Here is a 15,600-nt window from a genome sequence, read left to right as displayed (position 1 = left end):
AGAGCAGAGCCCAGGGCTGCTGTCTGACTTCTTTTCTTTGGGGTGAGTGAGAGCAACCTGTTCAGCTGCAGCCCCCTCCCCACCACCAAGGGCTGGGCTTTCGGACTTCCTGCTGTGAGCCCCACACCATGAGCCTGCCTTCCTCCTTTCATCTCTTCCTTTGAAGGCTCCCACATGGGAGAAGGAGATGATGGGACCCTTTAGATCATAAACATAGTCAGGAATAAGAAACACCCTTGAAAGTGGAGTAAGTCTGAGGAACTGTCAGATGTGGTTGCTTCAAATAAGTTGGGGCTGGGGTGCTGAGGTGCTGATGCTGGGGCTACCTTGTGAGCCTTACTGGAAGGAGGAGCACTGCTTCTCTGAAGAAGATGCTTAGTTTAAGATGCAATTATTAGACAGTCAGGAGTTCAAGGCCAGCCTGGACTACATGAGACTCTCAAAGCAAGCAAGCAAACAAACAAACACATTTTGTTTATTTTCTATTTTAAAATTCATTTGTGCTGAAGCTGATGAACCTAGGGAGGCTGAGGCAGGAGGAGCACCGTGAGGACATGACTGAACTGGGCTGTGTGTGTGTGTGTGTGTGTGTGTGTGTGTGTGTGTAGGGGGTGGAGTGAGAGGAAAAGAAGAGAGAGCAAGCAGACCAAGAAAGCTCCAGGAGCAGAACCAGCCAGGAGCCAAGTGAGCAAGAGATCACATGTCCAAAATGGCTGAGTTATGTAGGGAAGGGAAGTTTCCAGCTCCTGGGAGGGAGAGGCTTAAGGTAGAAGTGGTCTTCTCTCCCCTCCCCTCCCCTCCCCTCCCCTCCCCTCCCCTCCCCTCCCCTCCCCTCCCCTCCCCTCCCCTCCCCTCCCCTCCTCTCCCCTCCTTCTTTCCTCCCTCCTTCCCTCCCTCCTTCCCTCCCTCCTCCTCTTTCTTTTTCTCTTTTTTCTTTTGGATAAATCCTCACTTTATTAGTCCAGTTAGTTCAGGCTGGCCTTGAACTTGAGAACTTTCTACTTCACCCTAGTACTAAGATTCTAAGAATTTACTACCACACCCTACTTAAACACTTTAAAATTCACTTTGGGGAACTGCCTTTTCTCATTTCCCCTTAAATATTTCTCTAAATTCCAGAGGTTAAAACATGATTGGTATTGGCTAAATAATAATACTCCATCTCTAAATGAGACGAGTATAACTATTCTCTCATAGACAGAGAAGTTGGTCTAAATATGAAAAGGGAAATGAGGAAATTCTGGTGTAGAGCTTTATAGCTTCATGCCTTTGTTTAGATATTGGCTGAACGTGTGTCACGTCACTTCTTGGGAGCTGGTCAGGCAGTATATACTAGACAATTCATTTGCTGAGCCATTTTCCTTGTGATATTAATGGGAATTCCATGAAACAGGCTCCTCCTGTTGAATGAAGTTGAGTGATCTGCACCCCCACTCATGTATTCGAGGTTCACAGCCACACCAGCACTGAAACTAGGAGTCTGCTCATGGAGGCTCTCCCACACACCAACGCACCTTTTAAATTACTTACTACCTTTATTTATTTATTTATTTATTTATTTATTTATTTGCACATATGTGTATATACTGTCTTAGGTTACTAAGGTTTCTATTGCTATAAAGAGATGCCATGATCAAAACAACTCTTATAAAGAAAACATTTAATCGAGAGCTGGCTTACAGTTTCAGAAGTGTAATCCATTATCATCATGGCAGGAAGCTTGCCTCAGACGCTGGAAAGAGAGACAGAGAGACAGAGAGACAGATACATACACAGAGGGGAGAGGGAGAGAGAGAGAGAGAGAGAGAGAGAGAGAGAGAGAGAGACAGAGACAGAGAGAGACAGAGACAGACAGAGACAAAGAGAGAGAGAGAGAGGAAGAGAGAGAGACTCTGGGCTTAGCATGGGCTTTTGAAACCTCCAAAGCCATTCCCAGTGACACACTTCCTCCAACAAGGACACACCTCTTAATCTTTATAATTTCTTCAAATAGTACCACTCCTTGGTGAGTAAGCATTCAAATAAATGGGCTTATGTGAGCAATTCTTGTTCAAACTACCACATATACACATATCTGTTGCATGTGGGTATAGGTGGGTGTCAGTATGTGCACGCCATGATGCACATATCACGGCACAGTTTGCAGGAGTCAGTTATCTCCTTGCACTATATGGATCCCAGACATTGAACTCAGGTTATTGGGTTTGACAGCATTACCCTTTGCGCCACCTTGCTGACCCTGACACACCTTTTTTAAAAAAACAAAACAAAAAAAAACTATTGTTTGACAAATTTGTTTGACTGTTGATTTGTTTGTAGCACTATATAATTTCATATAGTCAAGATAATAGGGACAGACCCAGTCATGTGGTGCTGCCTGCCCTCAATTACCTTCAAAACATGAGGTACAAATTTACTCCATTATTTTAGACAGAACTATGTTTATGAAATAAGTTGAAAATGTTTCCTTTCCTCTACTCAGAACTGCAGGCTGATTTTTGTCCTCTTGGTTTCTTTGTGACAGTTGCATAATGTTACACTGTACCTGTTTTCATGCTCAGTAAATGTCAACCCCAGCCTCCGGCCTAAACTAAGCTTACCCTGAGCTCTGCCTGGCATGGTCTGCTCTTGTTTCCCAGGGACACAGGCATTCTGTAAGAAGGCCCTCTCTCCAGTCCAGGGAGAGTCTGGATAGCAGGATGCTAATCACTGAATAGGGTGGCCATTTTCAGGTACTTGATCATTCATCAAGTGAATAGACCAATTCAAAAAGAGCAAGGTTTGATGGGTCAAGCTAGGATGAAAGCCAAGGATGACGGGAGCCATGAGATACATACAACACCCAGGAGACTCCACAGTTTGCAGATTCTTCTGGGTACATCCCCTAGGTCATAGAACTTGTGAGGCCATAGATTGATGTGACTGACTATTCAGAGGTAGGCACAGACCATATGCATTTCATTCTTGTAATGACCCCTGGACAGCATGCTGCTGTTGGGGAAGTACCACAAGTTTCCCATCATCCTATGAGAAGTCTTTGACTCTAAACTCCGGGCCCCAAGGAAGGAGTCAGGTTTGGAGCATCTTCAGTTTTTTAGTGGCTTGTGTGGTGGGGCATGAAGTTCTAAGGCATGACTTGTATCATACTGTAGGGAGGATGCTTGGTGGTCTTATGGTCCAGTATAGAAAGCTGACCAAGTTAGTGTCCCGTGAAAACATCAAGCCTGATGGCCAGAAGTTTGTGAATCAGAAACAGTTTCTCCTTTGTCTCTGGGACCTGTAACAGTCCTTCCTTGGGTTTGGATATCCAAAGTCTCTTCTGCCAATTACCTCTTTGGAAGCTGCTCCTCCAGCCCTGCTTAGCCAGCCTTGCTTTCTGCGACCTCTAGTGACCATTGCTGGTATTACTGCCTGCTCCAAGGATGGGTTTTCTTCTGCTAGATTATTGAATAGGCTTTTCTAATGGCTGACTTGCTTCTCTATGGGAACTTTCTCATTCCATCATATTGGAATTGGCCATAATTCCAAACTAACTCTGACCATTGTTCTTAGATGTGATGCTGGCTAGAATTAGCATTGGGCTTTCATGATCCGAGCCATAAATATCCACTCTGTCTAGCCATCTATTCACTTGCAAATGTAAGAGTTAAATGACATGAGGACTGTGAAGGACTTGCTATAAGAACACCCTCAGTATCTCTACTGAGCATTGAGTCCTGTAGTCTGTGACCCTAGAGCCTTCTCTGTTTATTTATTTATTTGTTTGTTTGTTTGCTTGCTTGTGTTTGATAAAGAATCACATTCTGTAGTCCATGCTGGCCTGGAATTTATTGTGAAGCACTGGTTGCTTTGAACTCATGAAGATTCTCCTGCCTCTGACTCCCAAGTGTTAAGAAGAGAAGGCATTTGACCTCTTTCCTGGGATTCTCTGGTGGTGGGGGAGTGTTGATCCCAGCACAGGAGTGTTTTCTATATAGTGGCTATGTGCATTCTACAATAAACTTATTGTCTTAGTACGTACACACTGATTCTTACCTTGTGCCTTATTCTGCTGGGATCCAGGAGTCAGGACAGATGGAAGCCCCACTGTAACAGGTTCCTCACTGAAATGACTGAAAAGGATTTATAGACGGTTGAAATGATCTGTGTCTTCCTGTGATTTTGCAGTTTATTCCAGATGACAGGCACTTCGGTAGCCAGAGATGATACAGGGCACTGTAAAAAAAAAAAAAAATGGCTTTCACAGACCTTAAAATAAAGTCTTGTCTGGCAAAGACATCAGTGTGAAAACCAGAAGCTAAGCGCAGACAGTTTACTCTGCTTCTTAGACATTTACTGTTGGAAGAAGGGTTGATGGGAGATGGTCTGGACATTTGAGAGGGGGTGGGGGGGGGGCAACAGTCATCAACCTGGCAATGTGCCAACAATGTTTCTGGCTTTCCAGACTTGCACAAATAGTATGTAGAATGCCCAAGGGTGTACACAGTCTCACCACAGGGCTGTATTATGTCTTCAGATCCCAGTCAAATAGTAGCTACAATCATTGGATACTTTCTGTTCTGAATATTAACTTTTACCAATGTAAACTTAGTCTTTATAGCAACTATGTAATATTAACAGTAAGTGACTGGCCCAGCGCTATTTCACTGATGGCTGATAAGCAGTGGGTTTGAACTCCAGCATACTGGTTCTGGACTCGACCTAGAGCATGCATGCTTACCACTCTTCTGTACTGTTTCTCAAAGTTTCATTTTAAAAGACCATTGTGAGTCAGGGAGTTGTGACCAGGTTGGGAGAGGCTTGCCTGGCATACATGAGGCCCAGAGTTTGGTGAACTGAAGTTAGACATGGTAGCATATGCCTATAATTCCAGCATTCGAGAGGAGTGTAAGTTCAAGATTATCTTCAGCCTCATACTGAGTTTAAGGTCAGCATAGGCTACAGAAGACTCTGTTTCAACCTTCCCCACCCTTCCTCAACACTGGGTCTCTCTGTGTAGATCTGGCTGTCCTGGAACTCTCTTGAAGTCACAGAAATCTGCCTGCCTCTGCCTCTGTCTCTCAAGTTCTGGGGTTAAAGGTCTCTAAGAAAACTGTTCAGTATTGCTCCTTCTCAGAGATGCATTTGAGTCTCTGTGGCACTAAAATCTATCCACACACGCCGGGCGGTGTTGGCGCACGCCTTTAATCCCAGCACTTGGGAGGCAGAAACAGGCGGATTTCTGAGTTTGAGGCCAGCCTGGTCTACAGAGTGAGTTCCAGGACAGCCAGGACTACACAGAGAAACCTTGTCTCAAAAAAAAAAAAAAAAAAAAAAAATCTATCCACACATGCCTTGATGATCCAGAAGTGAAGGCTGGGGATTTTCTACCTGTGAGAAGCAGGTCTCTAGGAGCTGAGGTGCTCAATTGGTAGAGCACTTGCTTGGGTTCAGTCACCAGCACAGCATAAAGCAGGCTTTGTGGCTGAGTTTATAATCCTAGCATCTGAGAGGTAGAGGTAGAATTGAGTTTTGAATCCAGTCTGGGCTATATAATGAGTTCAAAGCCATCCTTCACAACATGAGATACTGTCTTAAGAAACAAAGTGTATCTCCAAGGTGCCAACTCCTCTTGGCAACAGCCTACTGCTGTGATCTGTGATTGAATATGTGTCTGTCTGACATATGTTGGAAGGATGTTGATAGTTTTAGAGAATATGCCTAGAGGCCCCACACCACTGTTTAATTAACCATTGCTGTAATCTCCCCACCTGGCAACTCCTGAGGGGACATCTCAAGAGCTAAATCTTACCTTTCCTACTCTGTTGTCACTCATTCCAGAAAGTCTAGGAGTGTCTTTGGGACATTAGCAGGTAAGGTAAATGAAACAAGCTGGCCAGTTAAGACTGGTGTCTCCTGGGAAGCTGGAGTCTTATTCTCATTCAAAGACTTCTCAATATCAGGGCAGGTCAGCTAATAATCGATTACCTCTGATGCAGAGGGCAGAGGATGCTGGGAGTGCTGGGGACCATCTTTGGCTCAGGTGGCCTTTGTAGAATCTCAGCTTCCTCACCTGTAAAAAGTTGGTCTCTTCAGTGCTACAACCTCTGACACCTTTATGATACGACCTGAGAGAATTCGTCTCCACATTAGCTCCTAATGTCTGTCTGTCTTTCTGTCTGTCTGTCTGCCTGCCTGACATGTTGCAAAGTACCTGCCAGGCCCATTTGAGTGAATTGATTCTTTAGCTCTGGTGTCGCTGAGGTGTGTGTTGAACAGGTTTGCACTTTGTTCTTGTAATGAAACCCTTTGACTTAACCATGACTCTGCTCTGCCCTTGATTTTGCAAATGTGTGTGCACGCTCGGCACATGCATAAGACAGGTTTTTTTCCTCCTCCTAAAAGCAGTGCCTGCTGAGCAGATGAGCTTAGAAAGGGTGTTCTCTTCGTGTTGTTTCAGGGAAAATAGAGAAAGTCAAACCTCCTCCATCCCCCACAACTGAAGGTCCCAGCTTGCAGCCTGACTTAGCCCCCGAAGAGGCTGCCGGAACCCAGCGGCCCAAGAACCTGATGCAGACCCTCATGGAAGACTATGAGACACACAAATCTAAAAGGCGCGAGAGAATGGATGATAGTAGTGTAAGTTTTTCCTCCTTTCCTTTCTCTTTTCTGAGGGTGACCTTCAGTGTGTCGTGCCTGTGTCCTGGTTCAGACCTGAATGTGTGCGCAATTTATCTGCTTGTCTTGCCTCGTGACTCTGAAACCTATTTTCAAACGAGTGGTTTAAATGTGCCTTGGGGACTTAAGTATCTGTCATCAAGAGCTGGTTGTTTGGCGGCTAAGTCAAGCTTGAGGTGGTGGGCAAGGCTGGTCTGTGAGATGGAGAGGATGCAGGAAGGTGATGTGCCCGGGCAATACAGCAAAGAAGAATGCATTCTCTCTGGACATGCCCTCGGGCTTCAAAAGCCATAAGGCGATCGATCCTCGAATATGTTGCACACTGCTCAAGAGACTAAGTCTGTTTGGGGTTCTTTGTGTGCATAGTTGGGCAAGAAAGAAACATTTTAAACATTTTAAATGACAGCTAAAAACCACACAACCACCCCTCTCCCTTTCACCTCCCCAACTCGGTACATGTTGGTTGTGTGCCCTATGAAAGGAAGTCATCTGCTCTGTGGTTTCCTTGTCCAGTAAGAGATTTAAGAGGTGTTCTGAATGGTCCCCACAAGCCTGGGGGTAGCCCCAGGTTATGTGCAAACACCCTAGAGTCTCTGGTATTAGTCTTTTATCTTTCACCAGAGTACCCCTCCCAACCCCCAACCCAATTACACTAAGGTGGCCAATAGCTTGAATTGGTAAACTGCCTAGTTCCTGCCTGTTGTCCTGTGTGTTTACAAACAGCATCCCTTTTCACTCTTCCAAGTTTGGATAAGCTATGCAGTTACCTTCAACTTGAATGCTCTGAGGTTCACAGCAGGAAGTCCCTGCCAACTCAATGACTTTCATGTGCTGGCTGGATAATCCCAAGTTAGAGGGTTTCCAGGATGAATGCCAGATGCGGAAGGCCCCATTTTGGTTAGAGGGATAAAGAAGAGATTAAAAACACACACATCCTTCTTTATCACAAAGGAACGCTCACTTAACTCTTCTGTGAGGCCAAGGGGCTTCTCTGTGGATGGGGCCCTGGCTGCTGCAGACAGTTCTGGGTCTCACTGGGCAGGTGCCAGCGGCAGCTTACTGTCTATTAAACCAAGTTAGCAGCCCCTTTGGATGTAGCAGCCTCTTTAGGTGTTTTTAGTTGTAGTCTGAAGTACAGTCTTAGAAGCTTATGGTTTCTTTTCTCCTCCTGATTCAACAGTGTACATCAGCAGTTTTGCTGAACACTAGCCGAAGAGCCATGGGCCATTCAGTCATGACTCACAGAAATGCTTTCTAAGTGCATTCTGTGTTGGTTGTGTGTGTTTTTTTGCACTGAAGTGCAGATGTTAAGGGGGGGGGGGGGAGTAATTTCCAGGCCTGGTGCACAGGCCTGTAATCCCAGACACTGGGAAGCTGAAGTAGGACGATAACATGGACACAGTGGATGGAGGTACTCATGTCACAGGCAGAAAACTAGACCCCTCCTTCTGGTATACTGTGACACTCAGGAGTGCCAACTGGGCCCAGTCTGTTTTTATTTTCAGGTAAATAAACATGTTGGCTAAGGAAGAAACCTACTAGTGAATCAATTTATTCTTATTTTCATTTGAGGGCTGGGTGTGTTAAGCTTTTCCTCGAATCAGCCTAGAACAAAATCTGTCAGTTGTTGAAGAGTTGGACAAATTCCAATCCCTAATATCCCTACCTGTGCCCTTCTAATAGAGACCCAAATCTCAAAAACCCATACTCAAATTGCTTCTTGAGAAATTCTGTGACCATCAGCCTGAATTGATTTCCAAGCCACCTACTAGCCTGTCTCCCAGCCCTTTCAATGTAGGGCACCTGTCTATGTCTCTGTGTAGAGAAGAACAAGCTTCATTTCCCTCAGTTGGTCCCCAGCCCTGTCTCCATTTTCCCTGCCCCTGGAGAGGATGGGTGGCTTGGTGGTGGTTATAGAGTTGGCTTCCCTGTCCCTAAAAGCTAAAGGTGATTGTCTTCAGGGACATAAAATTCTGTCCTCCTGAGCCATTCAGACACATTGTTTTTAGGGTGACACATGGCCTTTTGGATTTTCTGTCCTCTATGAGCCTTCCATGGCTCATGCTGTCACCTTCATTTGTCAGCTGGCTCAGTGACAAAGAACAGAACTAAACCTCACTTTTCAAAAGGTTCTCCTGCCTCCCCTCTTAGAACATGGGCAAGCTGCTTCCTGTCCTCTCTACCACTCTTCACCCATCGGGACTAGCTCCAGTGAGTGTCTCCAGGACATTCTGTTTCCTAGGTGCCCACACTATCTGTGAGACATAGACAGGTGCCCTACATTGAAAGTGCTGGGAGACAGGCTAGTGGGTGGCTTGGAAATCAATTCAGGCTGATGGTCACAGAAAGTGACCACACTATCCTAAATAATCATCCTAAATGATTATCCAAGGACCGTCCCAAGCTTGGAATCTTATCCAGACCCACAGGTTCTTCTGAGGGAGCCTATGGTCTCCTTCACTGAGAGTGCCATCCTTAGGTCTGTTTTAGAGAAACTGCCTCCACAAACCTAGTCCTTCCTTCTCCCCCACTCCCTCCCTCTCTTTTCCCTTCATGTCCTCCTTTCTTCATTTCTATTATTGGGGTCTTACTGTAATGACACAATGGGGTACAGGACTGTTTTGGTTCAGAGAAGCCCACAGGAAAAGAAAAGGCTATTTGGTTACAGAATCCATCGAATCCAGAACGGCCATCTAGCTCCTTGCTGGTTAGGCAATGGAGGAGAAGAAATCTTGTTAATTCAACAGAAAATGAAAACAAGACCTTGAATTAACAAAACCTGGCTTCTCTGATATTTTTATTAATGAGTAATGGAGTATCTACTTGCCTCAAGAGATACAGACTTTTAAATAAACAAATATCAGATGAAGCAATACTTAGGTTGTATAATGGATCCTCCCTGCACCCCCCCCCCCCAGCCTCTTCCCCTCCTACTCACTTCTGGCATGGTGCCAGAGACCAGCTGCTGGGGGCGGGAGAGTCTGTGAGTGTGCCTCTGCCGTGTACTAACCCTGGTCTTTTCCCTCTCTGACAGTACACCTCTAAGTTACTGTCTTGCAAGGTGACTTCCGAGGTACTTTTCAAACTTGTCTGTCTGTGTCCTGATGCATGCTTGACCTGGTGCACGCTGCTGTGGTTTGCTGTCTCCTGCTGTGTTCAATAAGAATGGCAAGAAAAAGGCCTCCACTCTATGTGTATTTTCTGCCTGACCTTTCTGTATTGGGGAGCCGGCTCAAACATTGGCATCCACATGATAGTGAACACTGCTGTGCTGTGCTGTGCTGGGAGGTGGGGTCGGAGAAGAACTTGGTCAGCCAAGGATCTGGAAGGCGTTGAACTTGAGGGCTCCTACTGTGTGGATTCTTTTAGTTTCTTCAGGCACAAGTAGCAAATACATTCTAGTCTGGTGAGCAAACAGTGCCACCCCTACAGGCTAATCTCGTGATTTTGACTAGCCCTTTACTAACCTTAACACGATTCCTAGAGAGTGCTGCACTATGGACTTAGGACAACTTATTTCAAGGGCAAACCATCCCAGTCACTCCTCCCTCCTCCCTCCTCCCTCCTCCCTCCTCCCTCCTCCCTCCTCCCTCCTCCCTCCTCCCAATCTTGAAACCTGCATTTTTGTTCTGGAAGCTCTGCTAAGCAGTGGTCTTTCCCCAAATCTCCTCCTTCCCCATACAAGTCCCATTAACGCAGATTTCACAAATGTATGTGCTCTAAGAATATAATACTTGTGGGGCTGGAAAGATGGCTCCACAGTTAAAAATGCTTGCTGTTCCTGCAAAGGACCAGGGGAGTTTGGTTCTTAGCACCAACATCTGGTGTGTCACAATCACCTGTAACATTAGTTCCAAAGGCTCTGGTGCCCTCTTCTGGCCTCTGCAGGCACCTGATAAATATGTACACATGCACGCACACACCACTCACATACATACACACATAAATTTAAAATTTTAAATAATTTAAAAATGCAGTGTTACTCTGTACACACACACACACAAACAGAGAGAGAGAGAGAGAGAGAGAGAGATTGAATCCAGGATACATACATATATATTAAAAAAATTTTTTTTTAAATGTAAAACCAGGCATGGTGGCATATGACTTTAATCCTAGTACTTAGGAGGCAGAGGCAGGAGGCTCTCTGTGAGTTCAAGGCCAGCCTGGTCTACCTAGTATATTCCCAGACAGTCATAGCTACACAGAGAAACCCCATCTTTCCCCACCCCAAAATTAAACATTCAAAGTGTTTTATGTATACATATATAAATGCATGCATGCATACATACATGCATACATATATATACATATATACACATATACATATATACACATATACATGCACGCCTAGGACTGAATCCAGGGACACGTCAGGCAAGCACTCTCTAAGTAGTTCTAGTCCTAGTTTTATTCCTTTTCTTAAAAAGTTTTTTTTTCTCTTTTTCAACATCTTTTCTGTAAGAAAGCATGGCACTTTATATTTTCATTTCTATTGTACTGAATTTGTATTTCAAAAGAATTGTTTCAAGTGTCCAGAATTGTAGAGAAAACCATTTGTCCACACAGTTCATAATTTATGGAGAATCAGCCCTGCATTGAGCACTATAGCAGAGCCTGAGAAGGCAGCAGGCATGCGCTCCTGAAGGCATGGAGCCAGCCTGCGGGTTCCCCTGCCTTAGGACAGCAGCATCTGCCTCGCTCACTGCCCCATCCCTGTAATTTCATAGCATTGGAGAGAAGTTTTTCTAAGAATTTAATGTGGCAAATCCAATTCAAGCCCTCTTGTCACTTCTCCCAGTTCCCATGCTTCTGTTTCTGTCACTTTTTATCTCCCCTGAGAGGGTCTCAATTAATGCAATGGTGTTCATGTTTGTGCATGTTTTTATACTACATATATATAATATATATTATATGTATATACACATATATTATATATGTGTAATACTCCATATATACACACATATTGCATGCTTTAAAATACTTATAAACTGTAAGTCACATGGTAGTATCCTCTTCTTTATGTATTGCTTATACAATTATTTATTTTTATGTGTGTGATGTTTGGGTTGCATGTATGTCTGTGCACTATGTACATGCAGTGCCAATGGAGGCCAGAAGAGGGCACTGGCCTAGAACTGGAGTTACAAATGCTCGTAAGCTGCCGTGTGGGTATTGGGACTCGAACCTGGGTCCTCTGCAAAACAGCCAGTTCTCTGGACCACTGAGCCATCTCTCCAGCTCCTGTTTTACTATATTTAGATGTGTTCCTGTTTAGACGTCATTCTAGTATATGCAATAGAATTGCTAAGGAGTGTTGTGTTGAATGAATAACTCTTTCTTTAGTCCCTTTCCTGTATTGGAAATACAGAGCAAGTTGTTTCTGGTGAACTTTTTTGGTTTTGTTTGTCTCTTTGTTTTATGGTGCTGGGGATTGAACTCGGGTCCTCTTGCATGATAGGAAAACACTAATGAACACTGCCACACATTTCCCCATGTATCCATGAAGCAATTTCTATACCTACGACTGGGCACACTTACTTTTATTTACCAGCTCTTGCAAGTTGTTCTCCGCATGGGTTGTGCCCGCCTCCAGCATCATATGTATTTTGAACATGGCTCATCATTAGCAGAATAACTATACTTTATAGCTGTAGATTTACTCTGTCGATTGCTGATGTTTATAGGATTTAAAGTCAATGTTACGAGTACCATGGCGTGGACTGTCCGTCCTCATTGCCTGACTAGCTCTCATTTAGGGAGCAGCTCCTGGAGAGTCAGGCTCCACTCCCATGTCCTCACTGAGTCTTAGAACAGAGAAACTCTGGTCAAGGATGTGAAAAGAAGATAGCATTGCTCCCAGTCAGTCTCTAGTGAAGAAGCAGGAGGATCACGTATTAGCATGAATTAATGGAATCACTCAGGATTTAACCCATTTGCTGTCTGCTTCATACCCCTTCTTTGACTATTGCTTACAAGTTGAACAACTAGCTAGAGGTCTCCAAGCATTGGAAAGACAATTCTTTTTAGAGATTGTTTGAAGAGAATTGGTCATTTTTTCTTCCATCAGACCGCAAACTGAATTAATTGGTGAAAACAGTAACAATTGTGATGGGTGCTTACTGCTCCTGGTATATATGATAGCTGTTGAGCGGCCCTGTGGCTCCATACCTGGGAAGTTGAGTTTAAATCTTGGCTTTCCTCTACTGACTGAGAAGTGATGGGCAAGTTATTCTCCCTCCCTGTGCATCAGTCATAGCCCTTGGGATTGAAACACATGCACAATGGGCCCGGAAAAGGCTTTAGAAAGCAAAACGTATGTGCGGTAATAGAAGTATTGAGTAGAGAGTTTATTAGTGACTTAGACACACACCCTCACCCACATCTGGATGAACTGTAAAGTGAACAAGAGCTCATGCATACCTTCCCAGAGTTTGCCCTTCGAATCTTCCCAAGGCTAATTTCGGGCCTTTACTCTAAGAGAGTCCTCAGTCCTAAACTTCAGAAGCCCAAGGACAGCTGTACACTGAGGCTCCCAGCCATCTTGATAATGGTTCGTTCATTTTCTTCTCTGTGTCTTCACTGAGGGATTTCAATGTCATCAGAAATTTGGGATCATGGTTTCCAAATTAGGGACTGCGCTAAGAGCTCATTATTATATCATATATATATATATATATATATATATATATATATATATATATATATTATATATCATATATATTATATGATATATAATATATATCATAAGGTGCCTGCTACAAAAGGTGCCTGCTACACCTTTTATGACTGAATTCTGAGGAAAGAAACTCTCATCCCTCCACTCCCCGACTGTGTCCATGACTTGTTGGGAACCCAGTCAGTATTGGTAAGATGAGCGGATAGATGAATTTTAACATGGGCTTCTGAAGAATAGAGCAAGAAAAATTGGCTGAGATTTATTAAGCATTAAAATGATACTTAAAGCCAGGTGAGGTACCCACATGCCATTAAGCTTAGTACTCTGGGGTCTGGGGTCTGAGGTAGGTGGATTGTGAGTTCTTAGGTAGCCTGGGCTGCATGACAAGAACTTGTCTCAAAATAAAAAGAAAAGGGGTCACTGGAGAGATGGCCCAATGGTTAAGAGCAGAGGTTCCTCTTTCAGAGGACCTGGCTTCAGTTCTCAGCACTCACATGGTGGCTTACAACTATCTGTAACTTCAGTTCCTAGGGCAACTAATGCCCACTGCCAGGCTCTGCAGGAATCAAGCATACAAATGGAACTCAAACATTTATGAAGGCAAAACACTCATACATATAAAAATAAATAAATATTTTAAAGAGAGAAAGGAAGGTAATAAAAAAGTTTAACAGCAGGACAAAACCCATTAATAATAATAATAATAATAATAATAATAATAATAATAGAATTATTAATAAGAATTATTATTATTATTATTATTATTATTATTTTAAAGAAACCCTTCTCAGAACCTTGGTTTTACCTTTATACTTCTGAGAATTTCTCAGTTTATTTCTGAAAGGCAAACACAAGTAATTTACACAACACATAGTTTCTTATAGAATCCGTGTTTGTACTCTACCAGGGTCTGTAGCCCTTTCAGATGTTGGGAAGAATTATTTGAGGACAGCCTCGTACACCTAGAACTGTTTGTCCCTTGGGCAGACTATATGCTGTGGCTTTTATTATGCCCATTTGATGTGGGGACACCAGGCACTGAAGTTTGTGACTTATGCAAGGTCACACTGTCACAATAACTTAAAATCTAGATCTTGCTGAGCTTCAGAGGCCATACTACCTCCTGAGAAAGCATGGCATTAGGACAAGGGCAATAAGATGAACAAGAGACAAACCTGAAGCACAGGGCTCAGGCATTACAGCCCATGCAGCATTAGCAAGCATTCCTATGCCATCACACATTGGCCAGACAACTCCTGTTTAGTTCCTAGGCCTGGCAACATGCATTCTTGGATGGTATATGTCCATGATATACACAGAGCTAGCCGAGACTGGGTATGGTTCTTAACAATGTATCATACGCTCAGCAAAGGTGACTGACTGCATCCTGCCTGCAGTCCTCACATTTGACACAGAAGCAAAGAGCAGGCTGGGATGGACCTTCATCCTTCAGTCTAACGAAGCCCGTGCTTCCACTTGGCATCGTCCTTCCTCTCTGGAGTTGCCAATGCCATTGCCCCTTGCCTAAATGATCATTTTTAGAAGAAGCACAGTGTTCAATTGTGGTTTGGAAAAACCAACCAGGCCTTTGAAGTCAGAGAATCTGCATCCTAAGTGAATACCAGAATGCCTGGCATGCATGAGCTTGCACTTGTTGCAGTGGCCTGACCTGAAACCGTTTCCCTGTGTCCGGCCTCTTCCATGCCTTTCACCTAGATCCATCCTATCCAAACTAAAACTGGAACAGGTGGCCTGATGCCTTCTCTCAGGAGCCCACAAATGATTCTGATAGACAGGAGGGAGCTAGGTCCCGCCTTCACAGGGGTGAGCCTAACCGACCTTAATGCTGTCGCCTTTAATTTCCTTCATTAGTAACCATGACCTCGATGACACACACCAGAACAATGATGACGTTTTTACTATCCTGAAAGCTTCCCTGTTCCCTCACTTCATGGCCATTTGTGTTTCGCTCCACTATAGTCAATTTTTGTGATATCAATATTTTCCCAGGGTCATGTGGGTTTGCAGACCTGCCATGTCATCAGATCCACACTAGCCCACTGTTACACACTCCTTCCCCGTCTTTAGTTACAAGGCAGCTAAGAGGGTCTGAGTTGTGCTGTTCAAAATAGTGGTTGCTAACCTCGGGGGGGGGGGGCTATTTACATTTAAATTATAATTTACTAAAATGTTTACTTTCTCAACTGTCTCACTGTATTTCAAAGGCCTACTGGCCACATATGGATAGCGGCCTCCACTTTGGA

The 15,600-nt window shown here is 44.1% G+C and overlaps 1 protein-coding gene across 13 annotated transcripts in view; it reads left to right on the top strand.

Annotated features, from left to right (window-relative positions):
- Palm2akap2 (PALM2 and AKAP2 fusion) overlaps positions 1 to 15,600 on the top strand; it is a 422,795-nt gene that overhangs the window by 402,592 nt on the left and 4,603 nt on the right. For 7 of the 13 annotated variants that reach the window (XM_034502158.2, XM_076934919.1, XM_076934916.1 and 4 more), the window contains 2 exons: positions 6,440 to 6,618; positions 9,692 to 9,730. The exons of 3 other annotated variants lie outside the window; for them this stretch is intronic. In XM_034502158.2, coding sequence (XP_034358049.1) covers positions 6,440 to 6,618; positions 9,692 to 9,730 — 218 coding nt within the window. The remainder of the gene's footprint in view (positions 1 to 6,439; positions 6,619 to 9,691; positions 9,731 to 15,600) is intronic. 3 more of the 13 variants (XM_076934917.1, XM_076934920.1, XM_034502164.2) reach the window with 1 other exon arrangement.

This window comes from Arvicanthis niloticus, chromosome 5 (assembly GCF_011762505.2).
Source record: "Arvicanthis niloticus isolate mArvNil1 chromosome 5, mArvNil1.pat.X, whole genome shotgun sequence".
Taxonomy (NCBI): domain Eukaryota; kingdom Metazoa; phylum Chordata; class Mammalia; order Rodentia; family Muridae; genus Arvicanthis; species Arvicanthis niloticus.
This window is presented reverse-complemented; position numbering and strand designations above follow the sequence as displayed.